The sequence below is a fragment of the Tubulanus polymorphus genome, unplaced genomic scaffold, assembly GCF_964204645.1.
Source record: "Tubulanus polymorphus unplaced genomic scaffold, tnTubPoly1.2 scaffold_21, whole genome shotgun sequence".
Taxonomy (NCBI): domain Eukaryota; kingdom Metazoa; phylum Nemertea; class Palaeonemertea; order Tubulaniformes; family Tubulanidae; genus Tubulanus; species Tubulanus polymorphus.
In genome coordinates this window covers 17,568-38,305 of record NW_027437430.1, presented here as the reverse complement: position 1 = coordinate 38,305, position 20,738 = coordinate 17,568, and the positions used below count along the sequence as shown (strand labels likewise).

General features: G+C 35.8%; 2 protein-coding genes across 2 annotated transcripts; one reads left to right on the top strand and one right to left on the bottom strand.

Moving 5' to 3' along the window:
* Positions 1–297: 297 nt before the first annotated feature.
* Positions 298–15,155, bottom strand: LOC141914425 (uncharacterized). Its single transcript, XM_074805607.1, has 19 exons — positions 15,045–15,155; positions 13,314–13,506; positions 13,011–13,227; positions 10,141–10,399; positions 9,904–10,063; positions 9,290–9,826; positions 9,044–9,205; positions 8,808–8,961; positions 8,566–8,728; positions 6,762–6,857; positions 6,414–6,671; positions 6,028–6,167; positions 5,711–5,946; positions 5,360–5,498; positions 5,036–5,279; positions 4,689–4,957; positions 4,369–4,481; positions 4,056–4,263; positions 298–3,731 (listed from the first exon to the last, which is right to left on the bottom strand). The coding sequence occupies exons 2-19, from the start codon at positions 13,390–13,392 to the stop codon at positions 3,104–3,106; spliced, it is 4,062 nt and encodes a 1,353-aa protein (XP_074661708.1). The 5' UTR covers positions 13,393–13,506; positions 15,045–15,155; the 3' UTR covers positions 298–3,103.
* Positions 15,156–16,028: 873 nt separating this feature from the next.
* On the top strand, positions 16,029–20,557 carry LOC141914426 (poly [ADP-ribose] polymerase 2-like). Its single transcript, XM_074805608.1, has 18 exons — positions 16,029–16,208; positions 16,375–16,571; positions 16,660–16,780; positions 17,110–17,319; positions 17,422–17,601; positions 17,691–17,806; positions 17,899–18,071; positions 18,153–18,249; positions 18,340–18,411; positions 18,706–18,790; positions 18,867–19,005; positions 19,089–19,152; positions 19,236–19,370; positions 19,447–19,574; positions 19,651–19,750; positions 19,829–19,927; positions 20,008–20,132; positions 20,237–20,557. Exons 1-18 carry the CDS (start codon positions 16,178–16,180, stop codon positions 20,388–20,390), a joined length of 2,226 nt encoding a protein of 741 aa, XP_074661709.1. The 5' UTR covers positions 16,029–16,177; the 3' UTR covers positions 20,391–20,557.
* Positions 20,558–20,738: the final 181 nt, after the last annotated feature.

The following is a 20,738-nucleotide window of genomic DNA, read 5'->3' as shown; positions in this document are numbered from 1 at the left end:
AATTTATTTTCTAGAATTAGAAAAAACACCTCTTAAAAGAAACGGTTGTATGACTATTTGTCCAACAAGCACTTTTTTCTCAATAAATTATTTTGGTTTGTATAAAAAGAAATTGAGTGCGTGGTATTTTACTATAGGGATTCTGATGGATTAAAATCATTCGAATATCGAAGAGAGAGTAGGATTTCCTGCAATTCTTACCCTCGGAACTTTAAAGTGAGCTGAAGTTGAATCTGCTAGGAAGGAGTGACATCTGCAGAGCGTAAAACAAACAAGAGAAAAGTTCAAATCGCCAGTTTTTCTTATAATTACGGTTTATATTTTTTTCCATTTCCAGTAGTGACTAAATGCTCAGTACACAAATATCAGTGACAGACAAACATGAAAATGCATTTAGTATTTACAATATAAGCCACATGATGGAGAACATGTACATAGATCACCGAGTAATCCAGTGACGTCGCAAATAATAACAGAATGCTGCACCTTCTATCATCATCATAGCTTATCAACCATCAATAACTGGTTTGGAAGCCAAAGTTTTTCTAGAGCAAAACAAGACCACGTTCACTGAAGACGTGCACAAGGAGTGAGGTCGCCGTATTCGTGTCGATCGTATGACATTAGATGACAGCGACAAGCAGCTTTGGACATGTGAAATACGCTTAAAACATTACAACAAATATATTATTATAGAATACACGTTTTTTTATGGACATTACCACCATTGGTTTCAAAATTAAAGTCATATTCATATATGTTAAAATCGGACAAAATTACACGTCAACATTTATTTACAACCAGGGGATAAACAAGGTGAGGTAGTTGATAAAGCTAGGCTTCGATCAGCCTGGTTCATATTCATAATTAAACACTAATAAAATAAGGATCAAATAATTCTCATTTACAAAGAACATCATGACTTTAAAGATCTTGAATCAAGAGTTACTGATCCTTACTCTAAGTACACTACTCATAATCTTATACTCGTATTTAAGACTTGATAAATTACAATAAAATCAACTGCATTTCGCAATATCAGTCATTCACGTGGCGATATACCTGTAATGGTTAAACTATGGTCATTTGGTTAACAATTACTTATACGGGAATAAATCCAATCACATTGCATCTCTAGCAAGATTAAAAGTTGGTTCTTAAAAACTGGTTTTGTTTTCTAATACACATAAAAATAAACAACATCTGATAAATCATTGAATTGGGAACAATGCATAATGTAGAAATCTCATTCTGGATAAAATCAAACATCCATGAATTCATAAATAAACCAAATTACCTGCATAGACAGCCAGAAATATCTAAAATAATTGCATGAATCAATAACAGCAGAAAATCGTGTAAAATAAGATAGCGCTGCATTTGAAAAAGATCCGCTGCATAGGATTGAATAACTAAGAATGTAACTTTTAAGCGAATAACAGAATTAGAAATTAGTGACACGAAATCTCGGTGAATATCTAACTCAATAGAGGGTGCTCACAATCCACTGATTGATCGTCTCAATTCTGAGTATTTCAAACACTGATAAGTTCTGCTGTTTATCAAATCACCAAGTACAGTGTGTTACTGTGTGTATATAGCAGTTTTCAGCAAGTTCGACGGGATGGTTACAATCGACCGCATCAATTTCAGGAGAATGTTAGTAAATTGTACAAAAAAAACCTTAAAAAAAGATCAGCATTTTCACATAAAATGGAAGAAATTCGTCGTCGATGGTGGAAGGTATTCAATTTTCAAATAGAAAAATATAAAGATTAAATGACAACTGATTAGTATACACATCATTTAATAACAGCAGGCATAATCAGCTAAGAATCTTATAGTTTGAATACCTGATCAATGAACCCATACTTCTAATTCTTTAAAAAAATTTCATCAGTGGCAATTTTTCAGCAATTCTTTGATATCAATTATCATACCTCATTTTATATTATCAAATTTTAACAATCTTATATCGTTACATTATCATATACACGCACATGTATGTTTGGCAGCTTGCAATAGAACCCAAGGAGTTCACTTTTTCAGTTGAAACTCTAATGTATATAAATGTGTATCATAGATACACTTCCGATACATGATCATTCATTCTTTTATATCATTCCTTTTTCTTAAAAGTGACACAATGTACTAGTTACATACAGACATCCACACAATACAAATTATAGACCCATTACTATACACACTGGCCTAAAACACAGTCTCAATAAGTGCCATTGTTGTATCATATCAAGCATATCAAACATATGACATAAACTAGGATTTAGGATATTTATAGTGTGTTTTCACTTGTAATGAATTTCAAACACCGGCATGGACTCGTTTTTATTCTCTCATTTTACAGAATCATGAAATACTGACCAAATGGCACACGCAATTGAAGGTTTCAATGTTTTACAAGTCATGAGCATTACGTTATCTGAAGGCATTACGTTTAAAAACTTATAAAAGATACATCCGCGAAGACAGGCACTCTTGTATAACCTTCTCAATATCAACATTAGGATTTTAGTGATTGCCACTTAATAGCGTTTACGTTTTATGGAACAATTCTAATACTGGTGGCAGCCTCAAGAGAAAATAGTTTTCAGCGCTATTACAAGAATAACGAATTCCTGAAAATAAATAAATAATCTGATCCAAAAATATGCGATTAATTGAATGAAATGATTCGCCGTTACAGTCATCAGGAAGATTAATCAAATACTATTTTGTTCTCGAAGTTATTTCTCTCATTTCGCCTCAGGAGTAAAAATAAAAACAAGTTTTCAGGGCGTGAAAAGGCACTCACTAACTATCGGTCTCATCACAGACTACACATGTTAAGCTGAACGTTCATCACAGAGGAATTACGGTTTATATTATATCACTCTTAGAATTATTACCCATAAACATCGTACACATAGAAGACAGTTTTAGAGCGGTTCCTCCGTTCCATACATCGAGAGATTATAACTACGCACGTTCCTAACAGCCAGTTCACAGAATGATGATGATGATGATGATAAAACGACCTCACTTTTTACCGAAGCGCGATGACATTTATTCGCCGTAGAGATTTTCGAAACGTAAATTACCAGCGCTACACGTAGGAATTACGCGCGCTAAGCGTATCTTTATTAACGAGTTTATTATCATTATCACTGTTATAATCCGATGTATTATGGCAGTTACGACTGACTATGTTCTGTAACGGTATCGTGCTCATTGAGTTTAAGGGAGACATTTTATCCGGAGTGTCTGACAGTAGTTTTAAACCCGAGTCGTCTGTCAGACTATTACTACCTAACGTTAATGACGTATAATTATTCAGTATTTTTGAATCGTTTAGTTCTAACGATGGATTGTTCACGATATTCCGTATGTCTGAATTGCTTTTCAGGTTATCAGAATTCACCGATACGGAGTTGCTGCACACAGACGTGTCGCCCGACGGGTTTTTCAGACGAGGTCTCGAATCGCTGGTCGGTATATTACCGAGTAAGAATCCCGCGGAAGCGCTACCCGAAAAACTACGACTTGTCGGATTTTTGTTGCGACTCGGTAAAACTATTTCTAGCGCTCCAACTCCCTCGACGGGTACAGCCGCAACCGGAGCGTCCAAACTCGGAGTTACTAGACCCGGATTTTGTTCAAGATATCCCACTATGTTCGCGGCCGAGGGTCGCATTTCAGGACGGTATGACCAACAATAACCTATCAATTTCCGTCTGAAATATCAAGAAAAATTACATGAATATCGAGAGTTTGCTGCGTATTGATCAATGCCACACAGGATGGCCACTTTTATTTGACTGGCCTTTTCCCTGCTAAGAATCCAATAAATCAACACAGTCAATTATCTAAGACATAGAGAGTAACTGTTTGATTTTACACGCCATCTAGCAATGTCAACAAAATTCCCCGACTTTTCCCTGGTTTTTAGCTTTTTTACAAAAAATCCCAAACTTTTTTAAAAGATAACAAAATTCCCCGACTTTTCCCTGATTTCCAGATAAAGTGGCCACCCTGTATAAGTTTTTTGACACACTTACAGTTCAGGTGTACATCCTTGTGGTAAAGTTAATGTATTGCCATCTTTTACATACTCCAGTACTTGATTGTTAGATAATCCCTGATACGGGAAGCTGCCAAATGTAAGAATTTCATAAAGTAAAACGCCGAAACTCCAAACGTCAGACTGTGAAGTGAAGATACCATCTCCTAGACTCTCAGGAGCCATCCATCGCACTGGTAGCATACCTAACAATGTTGAAATTGACATGTCATTAGTTTTGGATGAACAATGATTGAAAGATTAGGCAACAACTCGTAGTTTCACTTCACCATGTATGCCACAATTTGTACCTTTTCTACTGAATCTATAGTAATCAGCATCAGACATTGGCCGAGTCATTCCAAAATCACCAATCTTCGCTACACGATCTGTCCCGACTAGACAGTTGCGACATGCTAAATCTCTATAGGATGAAATAATTCATGATCAGTAACAACTTCATCGAAAACTATCAGAGTGGCCACTTGACATGCTTTTTTTCCCCGACTATTCCCTGACATGCACGCTGTTTTCCCTGACTTTAAGCTGAAGTAAATTCCTTGACTTTTCCCTGATTTCCAGGCAAGTGGCCACCCTGACAGTGCGACAACGAAATAAGCTTACTACAAACCTATGCACATATTTCATAGTTGCCAGGTACTCAAGACCCAGTGATATATCCAACGCCATCTGTGTGAGGCGTTGAGGACTAATTTCATTATCGGGATCTGGTTTAGAAACTAAGTGTCTTCTGGCTAACAGATACGTTTTCAGATCACCGTATAACATAAATTCCATGATTGCATACGTAGGCTCGCCCCTCGTGCATACGCCTAAAAGTTTCACTATATTTTGATGATCAAATCGTTTCATCATTTCAGCCTCAGTAAGAAAGTCCAGCTGTAATATAAACATATACTTTATACTTTAATCTAATATGATAAATAAGAGTTGATAAAAGCCTGCAGAGTAACATACCTTCTCCTGAGGTGTAGAACCAACTTTTAAAGTTTTAACTGCACATGCTCCCCAATTGTGATCTGACAATATGTACGCTTCCCCGCCATACACCGTTCCAAATGCACCTTCCCCTAATTTACGATTGAGCACCACTTTTTCTCTCTGCATCTCCCACTCATCGAGCGTCATCCAATCAAATTTAGCATTTAATAAACCGAGCTCTTCCATACGAGCTCTAGTCGCTCGCACCTTTTTATCATATCTACAGATATACAAATAAATCGAACCTCGAGTCAACTTCTCTTTTCATCAACATCGCGAAAACATTCGAGATCAACTTACTTTCTTTTGTATAGTAATAGCACCAATGTTAACATGAGAAACACTCCTCCAAAACTCATCACATTCACGATCACAATAGCTGTATGACAAGATACACCTAACAGTTGTCGAAATGCCTCCAAATCACACAATTCAGGATCTGAAAAATCATGCGAAATCAAATCATTTCACCGACAGACAGAATAAAGACCAATATTAACAGCAACAATGACGATACCACAATTGATTATTTCTACACTTATCAGTCGCTTAATGGTTTCAGGATTAATAAATGTAAAGTATTATCGATGATGAAATCATTCATCATCTTGTACACTGAGAATAAATCAGTCTTGACGTCAATAAACTTACCAATTCGTCCATCAGTTATTTGCGTTCCTGAAGGATTAAGCCATTTTATCAGTTTCAGCTCCATTTTTAACCTTCCCTTTTTGTTACCGCGAGTAGGAACGTATCGACCGACCGTTGTTATATTGCCACTATAGAACTGTTGTATGTACGTGATACCGGTCCTATTAGCACCAGACATCGACAGGTGACCTGTTACACCTTTAAAATCAGTTTGGTTCATATAATCTATGAAAAGCCTGAAATCAAACGAATTATTCCAAATTACAATGCACATACGCCATATCTATATATGCGCGGTATTGAGAAAGTTGACATACTTTAATGTCTCCGTTTTACGAATTGACTGTAAAGCATTAGCTTTATGTTTGATCAGTTTATCCAAAGCAAACGCATATACCCACACTGCATCATATGCATAGCCAGCATATCTCATATCTGTAGTTTCTGTTGTTTCATTCTGAAATACGATTAAAAAAATATAATAATCGACTGCGTTACATTCGCATAGTTCATAGTGATGTCCCAACCACTTGGTCTTCCATTTCAATTATAGCAAAATAGCCACACTCGGGATGGAGAGCTAATCTAGACTGACTATCTAGATTATTGTCAACCTTTGTTTTGAATCTTTTAAATTTGTGTATAATGGATTTTAATCTTAGTACTGTAGCTGTTACTTCTAAAATGACTACATTGTACTTACTAATAATTTGCGATAATTTTTCTTCCATTGTCCGACCGTCACATTTCCAACAGCCCAAGCACTGTCTTCGTCGTAATAGACTTTACTGAGCATCATATATCCATTAACAGCTATATCCATCTCAGCTGTAGTGCATGGAACATTCTCTTTAACGTGTAGTGTACCTTTTTGATGCGAGTTATATCTATCAGTATCCCACCATCGTCCCGTTAGCCAACCCGGTAAAAACCACTGATATCCATCTTTAGCAGTCATTCCCTTCATTAACATACAAAAAATAGTTTATCATTCTTACATTTTCACGAAAACAGATAATTTCATATTCATGATTGATTTAAATAATCTTACCATTTGATAGGCATGACACATGATAGCTCTGGCTGCGTAATCATAGTAATCTCCTATCAATATTTTCACGTTTTTTTCTTTGATTTTCTGTAAATACTGCAATCAAATACATTCCTCAATTAATAGGATGGCAATTTCTATTTTCTGAACACTTTTTGGATAGAATCCCCCACATTCTTCACTACAAAAGTCAAAATCACATTCACTCAAGGCCATGTCACAGTGAGAATACAGTACATAATGCCAACCCGATGATTTATAAATAACCTGATAATAGACTCAAATCAATATTCAAAATATGCAAATCATAACAAACATTTAAAAAAAAAACAAAAAACAAGTATGATATAATCAATATCAGTGCTGCAGTGTGTGCTATACCTATAGTAAGACACAAAAGCGTGTAATAGTAAAATGTTATGAGTTTCTGGACTTGTCACCTATAGGAATTGGCCAAAGCTGAGTGTATATTTTAGTAAATAAGTAGTATGACTTTCAGAATAGATTTGGAGATGAATAGTGTGTTTTTCAAAATGGAACGTCGATCTGACAGAATAAAACAAAACGTCACAAATTCACTACTAGACATACTTCAGACATACGTATACGTACATATCACATACACACCACATCGGTAATACATGTACAACACCACAGGAGCTTCTCACGGCAGAGCGACAAGTAAGCAAGCATCCAAATCCTAAATTCTATACATAAATGGTTCACTTAACACTGACTCAAAACCTAAGGGGGAGTTAACGCTTTAATTCCAATAACAGGGTGGCCAATTTACAAAACCCAGGAGTTTTCCCAGATTTGTCCATTTGACGACACAAAATGTCTCGAGTGAATCGTTTTTCATTGAATCACGTACTTATAAAGAAACATGTGGTCAATAGCATTTTATCCGAATTCCCTGAGTTTTTCCAAGTTTTCAGTAAAATTTGCCAAATTCCTTGAGTTTTCCCTGATTCCAAATTGTCCAGGTCAGTGGCTACCCTAGTAAATAAAGATTGATCTTTGAACACTAACAACACTGCAGAAACAACCAGTTCAAGGAATAAGGGATCAGATTACATCTACAGGTACTTTAATGAATGCAGGTAGGGTAAATTCTTTCACCTTCAGTCTAGGTGTTGTTGGCACACGAGGGAGGATGGAGATACTTTACTATCCCAGAGGTTTTGAGGTGTCAAGTGAATGCTTAAAAACGGGTTGATAACTTTTCGGTAAAAGCGAGAAAAAGAGTAAATAGTGGTTGACATTCTCTTACAAACACATTGTCAACAGAACGGCGATGTTGAATTTGTGTTTTAAAGAATTCGAGGTCATGTCTTACCGATGTGAGATACTCATTTGTAACCTGAATATTCTGAGGGTAAAGAAATAGGAGGCAGAAGTCATTAACACTCGCGGCGGACAGAAATTAATGACAAACACAAACATAAAACCCTTTAATATCTGAAGTAGGCAGGGGTGTGTGTGTATGCCATGTCATCCGGTATGGCGGCGAGAACATGCAGAAATCTTAAATCCACTTCGATCACTTTAATCACACATTTATCATCTATACAACTATAATCTTAAACCACATGTAATTCAAAGGGAACAACCAATCCAGATTCACTTGAGTTAAACTTATTCAGGTTACTGAACAAAACAATCAGATTCATACATTTGATATTAACAGATACAATGAAAGAAGATTCAATGGAAAAATTATAGAAATTCAATACCGAATGAAAGATATCTTATGCCAATTCTTAAAGACTGATTTTCTCTATTCCGTTAAACTTTTTCTTACCTGACTTGCATCGAACGAATGTGTTTTAGGGATGTTTATATATTCGACTACATTTATTCCGAAGCTTTCTAACGAATGTTGCATGAACGAATAGACATCGCGTTCAATCAGTAGACCAACACGCGTCCAACCCAATACCTTGAACGCTTCAGCATAGACCAGACTAGAATGCCAAATATAGATCATAAATGTACTAGGAAGCTCCGATTTCATCATCATATTCTATGAGAGAAATTCCCTACCCATGTTGTCCAATATGTGGGACAGTACGGAAGAAATTCGGATAGTCTTTAGATTTCGATAGAACCGGATATTCCGCACCATAGCTCAGAACAATCGTGTTAAATGGAGTTGCCATACTAGCTACAGTTTTAGCAGCCTCGGAACAAGCAGGACCTGGAGCACATTAATAGAAACCAATTTGAAAACGCCAAAATTCTCCTCACAAAGTTTTACGATCTTTTTGGCTTTTACTTACCGAGTATTCCAGCAATTTTGTGCGTTGTATTAGTGACATAACTAATGAATGCTTTCATGGCAGCTTTACTCACGCATTGTGTATTCGTAACTAATACCTCTAATGAATAATCACTTAGAATTGTTGAGTTTTGGTTTATGGCATCAGTTGCCATATGAACAGCTACAAGAAAATACATCGACAAGTTTACGAATGATATTTCAAATTTCTTCGATGATATTAACAGTAAGATGGGATAAGATTTACCAGGCAGGAGACCGGGGCCCGTCCAATGTCGACCAGTCAATGGAAACATTCCTCCCAGATAGATCTTTGTCTTATTCGTTAAATCAGGCGGTATCCAGTGCTTCCAGATATCTTTATTTTCCCTCACCCATTCGCATGCTACCTCATGCGCTTGTATCGAGCTACGTTTCGCTTCCATATCTCGATATTTGTCGATAATATCCTGGTACGTTTGCTGTTTGAATTCGATATTATTGATCAAATGGAAAGCCTCGGGTGCGTTGCGTTTTAAACGCGACCACACGACCTTCGTAAGCTGGTTAATCTCAAAATCACAGTCTATCGGTTTTCCGTGTTGAGTCTCGGTACAAAGCGGAAACTTCATACGCGTGAAGTTGTACGCGGTAAACGTATTTGGTTGCCAGCTGAAGAACAGTATCGGATTACCGAGTTTGATTTGTTCGGTCACGTATGAAGTTAGGTTGTTTCCAATCCAGGCTATGTTCACGTGCATTTGGAAGTTGATAATCTGTTTTTTCAGTATTCCCATATCGAGCTCTAAAAAAAGGACATAACATTCGATATCATCATTTTTAAGCAAACACATTTTCAATATCTGGAAAAATGATTTTTACCTGGAGTACTACTGAAAAGTAAAGCGCATCGATCTTCATTTGTTGTATTACATCCAGGACCGTACAAGATACCATTAACGCAGTCAGTATCCTGACAATGATACGGATCAGTCGGACTACCAGACTTCACTAGTTGACGCAATCTATCGCGTTGTGACTTCTAAAATTCAAACAAAATGAGAAACCCTCAGTGATAAATCATTAATCAGTAGTAATAAACACACTGAAATCTCTTACCAATGAATACTGTTCAGAGATTGAATATTCCTGAAACGCTCGCCAATGATCGACAATCAATTTCTTCTCTTTCCAAAATTTAATGACCATATACGTCGGTTGAAACCAACCAAATCGAGCATTCGGCCCCAGAGGACCGCAGTCGATCAGGTATCCGCTGCTGACCCATGATTCGACGTTAAATCCAGGCATCATCCATACTTCTAGATTCACCATCGTAACTGGTACGGTCTTTGATGAGTTTATTCGATTACGGCATCTAAAATCATACGAAAACAAGTATGACTCATTTGGAATAACAAATACTTTCAAATTATTTCAAAGTTCAAACTACAAGATTTGCGGGTCAATCTGTCAGGCTTTGAATAATCTACTTCACAACTTACAGATAGTTCACTTTATGATATGAATAACCTAATGCATTATTACTCAGAATTTCTCTAATTTCTCATATTTTTGGATGAAATTAACACCAATCCATAGACAAACACACCCGACCCACAAAAAAGGTGGACAAAACCCCGACGAGGACAATTCAATAGGGAAATAATCATAGCAAACAATGAAGTTAGTAGCGTCTATTTAATGTGTTTACAACTGGACAAAACTGTTGGGTGATGGCAGGGTAAGTTCTGGAAAAATGTTATCTGAAGTTTGTTTTGAATAAGTAAACATACATTTCATATTTCAAATCTCAAGAGGAGTACATAATAAATATCATAATATGTAACACATTGATGTAATGTGACATTTGTAAGTTAAGCACTTCACTTGTGAAAATGTCAACATATTTTTTCAGTCTGGCCTATTTTGACATTCATGTACCAGCTTCTGATAAGACACGAAAGTATTACAAAACGAGTGAAATAAATTCGCTGCCTGAATCGATCTGTCGATGCTGTTCGTTCTCTGAGTCTGTTTTGATATCATTTTAAATATTGTGCACTTTTGTAGTTACATTAGGTACACGTAGAAGATGTGTAGGTTAACATGAGATAGAGGAAACATACACCGCGGACAAATCAACGTTTACTGATCAATACTGATCAAGGTAGCAGGTTAATTGTCATGCCTTTTCTAAAATAGAGCATTGACGTCTGCTACCGAAATGCAAAAGTTTGATATATGAATGAACAAATACAGCCGCGAAATACTTTTTACGATTCAAACCTGTGCATTACGTGTTTAAGATTCATCTTAAACTAAAAATAAATGATTCGATTCAGAGAATTTGTAATATATTCTATTGTAGTTATCTCGATCATTTATTTGACTAGTTTTGATGCTACACACACTACAGTATAGCCGCGATCACACGAGCATTTTTGGTCCAACTGTTCACACGGGTGCCAAATGGGCCCGAGCCTGTTTGGCCCGACCAAAAACGTCGGACCAGGCCCCGAGTCAAATTTTAGCACCAGACAAATGATTGCGTTTGAATTGCAACTGGCATCGGAAATGATCCACTTCGCTTTGTTTGAGCATTGTTTAGTATCGAGTGAATGGTTTACGTGTGAACGCGCTCTCTAATTAGGCACGGGCCAAATTTGGACCGAGCCTGATCCGTGCCAATTTGGCCCGGGCCAAATCGTCTCCGCGTGATCGCGGCTTATAGAACAGGGTGAGGGCGGTGTAAGAAAAAGAGGGCAAACATTGAGTGAAGAAAAAGTAAAGAAAAACATTTCCGATTGATACAAACTTTGGTGAAAACTTATTTATGCTGTTCCAATGGTAGTATGCAGTAGAAGGCCGCTCTAAACCGCTGAAGATTAGCAAAGCAAGCTGCATAGTTATTATAAGCGTAAATACATATATATATATATATAGACAGGGGCGGATCCAGAGGGACTCGTCCTTGAAATTCTTTTGAGTGCCTTTTTTCATTTTGTCAAATATGGGAGTACACCTAACATTTTTGGGATGTGAAGTTCTTCAAAATTGGCCCCTGGATCCGTCTCTCATATGAATACCATAAAAGATAAGACAACCGATTCAGAATAGTTAATCATTCACTATACAGAAATTCAAACAAAAAATGTGAAAGGTTCCAGGAAGTTTTGCTTAATTTTCACCAGTATCGTTCGAGTAATAGAAAAGCTATTCAGAAGTAAGTCAAATAATCTGTAAACAGTTCATAGAGATAACAAATAGGATTCAATGATCACATTTTACAATTGAAGCATTTGAGACATTTAACGACGAAGGGTTCCAACGACAAATCCTTATCGCTTTTTTTTAATTTGAAACATGTGATGGAACTATTAGAACGGTAAGGATTGATCGCCCAAATAATCAACACAATAAATATAAATCACACATCAACCTATAATATATGTATATGTATAACTATATATTATATATAAATATATAGTATTGCCTTATGTATGGTTGATATGTTGACCTTCTTGACCTAAAGATAGAAATGTTAATTAAGCTGAATAAGCTAAATATAAAAGCACTGAATATGCATGTATTTGTATTATAATTGCATAGAATTCCAATCAAAATACTTGATATCGGGTATATCATTTTAGCTGGGAAGAATTTTCTCGCGCGTTTTTATGTCGAGATTGATATCATTTGAGCAAATTAAACACAAATTGATGCATACCGTAAATAATATATCTGTAATGTGGCACTATAGCTGCATATGTTTAGTGTCTGACACGAAAGAATCTACCAATATTAAGATCTAAATCTAATGTTCAGATGTGCTAGTGAAACCTAATGATAACATGAGTTCTACTAAAATTTGACGGACCGGAATCCATCAAATTTCAACGACTTCAAATAAGAAAATATATACACAGCAGAAATACCGATATTGATAAAAGACATGCTAGTCTTCTAATGCAATGTGTCAAACTTACTCAACTTCCGTGCAGCCAGCAATGCGGTTCATTACTTTCGTGGCATTGATGGAGTCAGCCACAGTAGCGATGTAAACTTCAGCGTAGCCGACAACTTCCTCCAGTAAAATCTTCAGCACAGAATTAGCGAGCAAGTGAGATGTACGCGTGCTGCTTTCAAGCTTAATCGCTTCCTTATCCTGATCATACGGGAAGAAGTAACGCGGCCTCTTAACCACTATAAAGATAACTCAATTCTATCAATCAAGGTCGTCGATTATCAAAAACAAATTGTTACGTCGGTAAAAATGCAGCATACCGTACCTGTTTGATTGAGACATCTGGCTGTGACGAATGGATCAACCATAGTCAGCCATAGCAACATTGCTATCAACTTAAGCATCGTGTTGCGTTAGCATCCTGGTCAACTTCATCTTTACCACTGATTAAACCACGTTAACTGATCACATAGTCGATTAATGTTTGGAGAGCCTAAGAGTAATTTCTTGGGATGAACCTGCAAAAATTTGTTTGAAGTTCTTCGGATTAAATTCAATCGGTTGTTGGGACTGAAGAAATGTTAACAATAAACACCGGTCGGTATGTTCAAATATTTCAGACACCATTTCGAAATCTGTTCATTCTGTTACATATTAATGTAGGCTAAATACTGATATGACCCTAGTCGAGGAATAACAGACGATAAAGAGACTACATCACAACTGTCTTAACGACTAGGCATACTGATGAAATTCATGATTCTAGGCAACATTTTGAACGCTTTGTTCTTCCATTTATCTGCTATTTACTTCCTGTAGGGATAAATAATAGTTAAAGAACCAGGTTTAAATAATCAGAAGTATTATGACATGGCATATATAATGAAAAGTATTATATATATATATATATATATATATATATATATATATATATATATATATATATATATATATATATATATATATATATATATATATATATATATATTTCATTTACGAATGTTAACAGTAAGCTACAGGTGTTGAATCTATCTGCCCTACCCCCCACACAAAATCATATACCTCGTACGTACACATTCAAACATTACGTATCCACCAACTTCAAACCATTCATTATAGCCTATTCCTAGCACAGTATCGCAGACAAAAACATTCAATATTTCATTTGACAGCAAATTATAATGATTACATTTTGTTTGTTCGATGAATTTTTTCTATGTCATAAAAAGTGGCGTCGGCTTGACTAAACCAGATTTCACATCCAATAGTTTCATAATGAATTGAAAAACCATGTACTAAAGATGATGCCCTCAAGTCAATTAACCTTTGAATTGACACCCACATAGTATTAATTTTATTACTAAACCATCTGTCTCATCATACACACAGTTCAAGGTTACATCGCTGAAACTTCCATTTCAGGTTTAAGCCTAAAATGAATTATAACCGAATGACAAAAAAGTTTTCATAGGAAAGTAGGCTCAGTCTTCAGAAAAACCTGTTCAGGTGACTATAAAGAGCTCAAGTGGATTATCAGTCATTCCATAAAATCGAGTTGTTTAAAGGATGACAAGCCTAATTATCATTAGCAATTGAGTCTAAAAACATAAGAAAATTAACACTTTTACACACTTTTTCAGATGACTATAAAGCCCAAGTGGATTATCTGTCATACCGCAAAATCGAATTTAAGACTTAAGTATTTCTTAAAGAAGATCTATTCTACTTGCGATAAAACCGGTGTCACATTCACAATGGACGTATTTGCCAAACAATACAAAACTCTTCGCAAATATTTTACCGTCCTCCCACATGTGACATTCTTCACATTTTTAAAATAAAGACATCTGACAATAACGTCACAGTATACACAGACAGCCAGCCAGCGAGCCAGCCAGCGAGCCAGCACTGTGTACGATATAAAACTAAGGTGTCACATGAGTGTAAACCATAAAGCACTAGTTTACTAGTATAGCACAACTGTAATTCAGACTTACAAGATTTCTGCATATTGCACACTCAACCATATTGTAACAGTAACGTTCAGTAAACCTACCCTGACATACGCCATAACTATTATTGTTATATAGGTTACTCTTCCACAAATGAAACTATCTCAATTTAAGGCCTGTTTTGACCAGATCGGTTGACACCAGTTACACCAGTACTGCAAACCTTCAAGTCATGTGACGAATACCTAATCAGTACACCGCTACTGAAACGTGTATATACTATTTTTCAATAGGTCAATATTCTCTGTGATTGGCAAATTATAAAACAAATCTATATGACAATGTGATTACTAATAGATAAATACTGAATTATCTATAAGGCCCCTATTATATGGATTATGTTTTTCAGAGCTGCCAATAAATCATGGAGTAGGGGAAAATTGACTGATAGCGCTGTCACTCTCTGATGGGTTACTTGTATCATGATTTTGGGCTGCTCTCTACGGCTTCAATTTGAGTAAATAGATAAATAATACACAGTTCTTTAGTAAAATGATGGTTGGTTGGTACTGCAGGAGTCAGTGAGTGTGGGTTGTTATCAATTACTTTTTTTATATTAGGCCTAATATAAATTGCCCACATTTAACAGCCACAGGGTTTGATAAATCATGATAGGAATTTGCTGTATAACTGAATTTTGCGATATCATATGACGAAATGACAACAAGAAAATACGTATCCCGGATATACCTCCAGCTTTTCAAAAATTCAGGACTTCAGTTTTCGGGCAAGATTCAGAATCGAGTGAGAGGGGGAGTGGTGCTAGGACTTGCGCTATTTGACGTTGATTTCTATTGTATTTTATTAAGATTTGGCGCTGATTTCATCATTATTCAATAGTTCAATACATTTACAACAGTAAAAACCTCCACTAACGCTTACCTCATGTGTCATAGCAGTTTAAATACGTGTAAACAAATCAAACCCTCACTAATTACACGCTGAGTCCATGTACACGATTTAGCGTTGCGTCACCAATAATACACGCGAACTGATGACGTATTCGACGCGTATTTCGATGACGTATTTCACGCACGGTGCTGAATCTGGTTTGAATTTCGATGAATTTCTGTCATTAAAACGCGAATATCGTCCTGTTTTGAGTTTTTTCTAGTCGCGAAATTTGGCACACTGATAGATCCAACACAGTTTAACACGCTGTAGTTAATATCGAATCATGCCACGCCCTAAACGAAAAGCAACAACAGGTAAAAATGACGAGACTGATGCTTTTTGGTATAAACGCAAATTCAAATTAAACTTTGTTCACAATTCTTTGGAGACCCATTTAAAGATACATTCATTGTGGCGTATTGCCTTATTTTTAACAAATGATTATACAATTTGCGCTTTGTTTACTTTATGAATTGAAAGGTGGTGGGGGAGATGCAGCTGAAACACCCAGTAAAAAACAAAGGTCTTCAACAAGATCAGCAAAGAACAGTGGTGATGAACAGCCATCAGTGAATTTGTCATTACATTGGGAATGGGAAGATAACGAAAAGTGGACGAAATATTCAGATCAACACAATACACAAATATGTAATGCCTATCAGAACAAAAAGAAGGATGTAAGTTTAATGCGTGATTCTGCTGATTTTTCTGGTTTTCTGAATGTGCTGTTTATAGTTTATTGTTGCATCATATTTGTTTTTTTAGGTTACGCTCTCAATATCTGGTGTCTCTGTACTGATCAATTTCGCGAAAGGAACTCAGAAAAATAAAAAAACTGGTTGGCAGCGGAGAGTGCGGTGTACTTACCATGACACAAGTGATGATGGTACATATTAGCTTATTATTATTATTATAACACTATTGTTATTGCCATCTTTTGTGCCCTATTTAGTGGTAGACACCATTTTAAGGCAATTAAAACATTGAAAAGTATGTTTAAACAATCAGTGGTTGATTTAATAAAAGAAAATGTTTACAATTGAAATACCGGTATTTGAAGTCCGATGCCTGGGTAGAAAAATAAAGTCTTTAGAGCAGTTTTGAAACCATTGAAAATACTTGCGCTTAAAGAATTAAAACCATAATCAGTACATGAATTCACTGGGGTTATGAATTTTCTTTTTCAATCGGAAAATATTTTCTAATTGTTTTTAGGGTATTATTTGTGGGAATGGGAAGATGATAGAAATGACTGGAATCCTTACAACATCGAACAAGCATCGGCTTTAGAACAAGCGAAACAGGCTGATAATGCTACCGTATTACTGTCTTATTCCGGTAGCAATTATTCCATTGACATGAAAAAAATGGAACAAGAAAATACAGGAACTAAAAAAATCCGAACGATCCGGCGAAAAAAATCAGGTATCGATTTCTTGTGTATCTATTAAGTGAAATTGAAAATGCGAATTGCATAGAAAGCAAATATTGATTAATGCTAAAAATGTAATGAAATCAATTTTTAAGATGCTGCTTCTCCAGTAAAGAAAGAAAATGAAGATGAAGAGAATGATGAAGTAATGACGTCTGCAAGTAGTGAGGATATCAAACCAAAATCTAATGCTAAAAGTGGTGCAAGTAAAAGTGGTAGAGTAGCAAAATCAGCAGGGTCGAAATCATCTGGAATGGCGCAAGATGACTCTAAAGGTAAATATGAATTTACTGGATTTCTGAAGTTGTTGTATTGGCTACGATCCGTTGTCAATAGGTAATATAAAAATTGTGAATTTCTTTAGTGAAGACAGTTGTTATCAAGGGTAAAGCGCCGGTTGATACAGAATGCCACAGTAAGATAGGTGTTGCTCATGTGTATTGTGAAGGCAATGACATATATGATGCCATGCTGAACCAGGTGAGCAATTCACTTCATTTTATGGATGAATGTTTGAACTACCGGTGCATGTATTAGAATATTGAAAATCATGAGGTATTTTTATTTTATAGACAAATTTGAAAAATAACAATAACAAATATTACATATGTCAATTACTGGAAGATGACAAAGCAAAACGATATGATGTTTGGTTTCGTTGGGGAAGAGTTGGTAAAAATGGACAAAATAGTCTCACACCGTGCGGCAGTGATGTGGAGAAAGCAAAGCAATTATTCTGTTCAAAGTATGTCCTCTCTTTACTGTATTTTCTAACTAATGCAATCAAGTAAGCGATTGGAAAGAAAACTGGTGATTACATTTGCAGGTTCAAGGATAAAACAAAAAATGAGTGGCACAGTCGTAAGGCTTTCACTAAAGTTCCAGGGAAGTATGATATGTTAGAGATGGATTACAGTACTGAGGTACATAACACTGTGTTTAATACAACATCTCAGTATATTCGCTTTCATATGTTCAGCTATGTATACGTGTTAAGTTGTTTTCCAATGTAGAATGTGAAAGAAGAGAATGAAAGCAAACCAAAGAAAGATGTCCCTGCGTCGAAAATTGATATTCGCTTACAGGTCAGCGCAAAGCTTTGTTTAGTGCTGCAATCCGTAGTACAATATGGATAGATAGTAGACTAAGCTCTGATGTTAAAAAGTTAAACTCGCTTAAGTCGTAGCTGGGACAATCATTGTGTTGATGACTTATCCAAATGATGGCTCATTTTGCGAAGTGAATTGATTTGGAAATACGAATTGGCACTTAGAAATAGATAACTTAGTTAATGTGATGACTTATCCGTTAAAGACCTAACTGAGTTTGACTGTTTGTTTGTGTATGAATTTGTTGACTGGTTGTATTTTCACTTTCAGGCTCTGATTAACCTGATATGTGATGTTAAATCAATGGAAGATGCTGTAGTTGAAATGAAGTACGATGCTAAAAAGGCGCCATTAGGTGAGTTTTGTTTTTCTACATCTACCTGCAATTATTTGAAGTTCATTTTATTCAATGTATTTGATTGATAATGTAGGTAAATTGACGACTGCTCAGATTAAAGCCGGTTACACAGCTTTGAAAGAAATAGAAACATGCATCCAAAATAACGATACCGGTCGTAGATTGGTAGCCGCTTGTGATGCGTTTTATACTAGAATTCCACATGATTTCGGGTACGTGATCACAAATAACAAGATACTGATAAAGGAAAAAATATCTGGGTCAGAAATGAAGTGTAAAAATGATTAATTTCCAGCATGCGTACACCTCCATTGATTAAAACTGAAGCAGAAGTCAAGATGAAATCTAACTTATTAGAGGTACCGGTATATCGATTGTTTTGGTTATATTCTCTAAGTTACATATATATCGGTAGATATAATATTGTTGAAATGTCACTTAGGCTTTGGGTGATATAGAAATAGCGATGAAAATGTTGCGAGAAGACTCGAAGAGTGATGAAAATCCAGTTGATCAACATTATAAATCATTGAAATGTGGCTTAAAACCGCTGGATCAAGATTCTCCAGATTTCAAGGTAGGTGAATCACTATAGCGAGAATTGATCTGTAACTAACACTCCAGAAATTTGACATTCGAATGTTTGTTTATAGATGGTAGAAGATTATCTAAAGAACACACATGCCGATACACATAATCATTATTCTATGAAAATTGTTGATGTATTTGAATGCGAAAAAGAGGGTGAGGCCGAGAAATTCAAGAAGGATCTCGGAAATAGGTGAGTTTTACAGTTTCCAATTCTAGTGCAAAAACCAAATAAAACTATTGATATTGTTTGAATTTTGCTCATATAGGAAATTGTTATGGCACGGATCACGACTAACAAATTGGTGTGGAATCTTACAGAAAGGTTTACGTATTGCTCCACCCGAAGCTCCGGTTACTGGTTACATGGTAAGCTAATCATAAGTAACTCATTTTCAACTCAATGATTACTTATCCATCTAAAGGTTTATTTCATCACTATTTCAGTTTGGTAAAGGAGTTTATTTTGCTGATATGTCGAGCAAAAGTGCCAATTATTGTTTCACGACGCGATCTAAGAATATTGGTCTCCTCGTTTTATGCGATGTAAGTTCATTGAAATCATGCATTTTCTAACAATGAAGTAATCATTATGATGGAACTAATGATTACAGTATATATTATAGGTTGCTCTCGGAGGAGTGAATGAGTTGCTTAATGCTAATTACACTGCTAACAAACTCCCAGCCGGTAAACATAGTGTTAAAGGTCTCGGTAGCGTAGCACCAAATGCAACTGCAGACTTCACTACGTAAGTAAAATATCTCGATATTCTGACTACTATACATCGGTAATAATCCAATGAAAATTTCTTTTTAACTCTTATATGATGAGATATTCTATTTTAACTTTCAGATCGGATGGTATCATTGTTCCAATGGGTAAAGCTCAAGATACTGGCGTTAATAATCCACGTGGTTATACTCTGAATTATAACGAGTTTATCGTCTACGACACGAGCCAAATAAAAATGAAATACTTGATCAAAGTTAAATTCAACTACAAATAGAGTTTAACTCAATAGTATAGAGGATAAGAATAATCATAAATATAACACGTGCACATCATAGACTTAGATAATAATGTATCATAGGTCGTGTCTTGCAAAGAATATGGCAATTATGTAGTTCACCATTTCATGTTTCATTTTGTTTTGTATCAGTTGTTTTTCCAGTCCTGGATATGGAAATAAAAAATTGATTTTATATTTTATATCTGATTTATCTTTATGATATTATTGATTGTGACGATTCAGATTATGCAAGGATGAACTTCTCATGGGATTTACGAAACCGACATACCGGTACTGATCAGTTTTCATTTTCCATTTACCCTCGACGTCAGTCAGTGTTGACCG

Bases quoted from the DNA above. Each gene is read 5' to 3' on its own strand.
- LOC141914425 (XM_074805607.1), bottom strand. From the start codon at position 13,392: ATGCTTAAGTTGATAGCAATGTTGCTATGGCTGACTATGGTTGATCCA. The intron at 8,729-8,807 runs GTAGGGAATTTC...TTGGCATTCTAG, and splicing joins CCACATATTGGACAACATGG to TCTGGTCTATGCTGAAGCGT. The intron at 4,958-5,035 runs GTATGTTACTCT...TTTATATTACAG, and splicing joins GTTCTACACCTCAGGAGAAG to CTGGACTTTCTTACTGAGGC.
- LOC141914426 (XM_074805608.1), top strand. From the start codon at position 16,178: ATGCCACGCCCTAAACGAAAAGCAACAACAG. The intron at 16,572-16,659 runs GTAAGTTTAATG...TTGTTTTTTTAG, and splicing joins ATCAGAACAAAAAGAAGGAT to GTTACGCTCTCAATATCTGG. The intron at 19,928-20,007 runs GTAAGTTCATTG...TATATATTATAG, and splicing joins GTCTCCTCGTTTTATGCGAT to GTTGCTCTCGGAGGAGTGAA.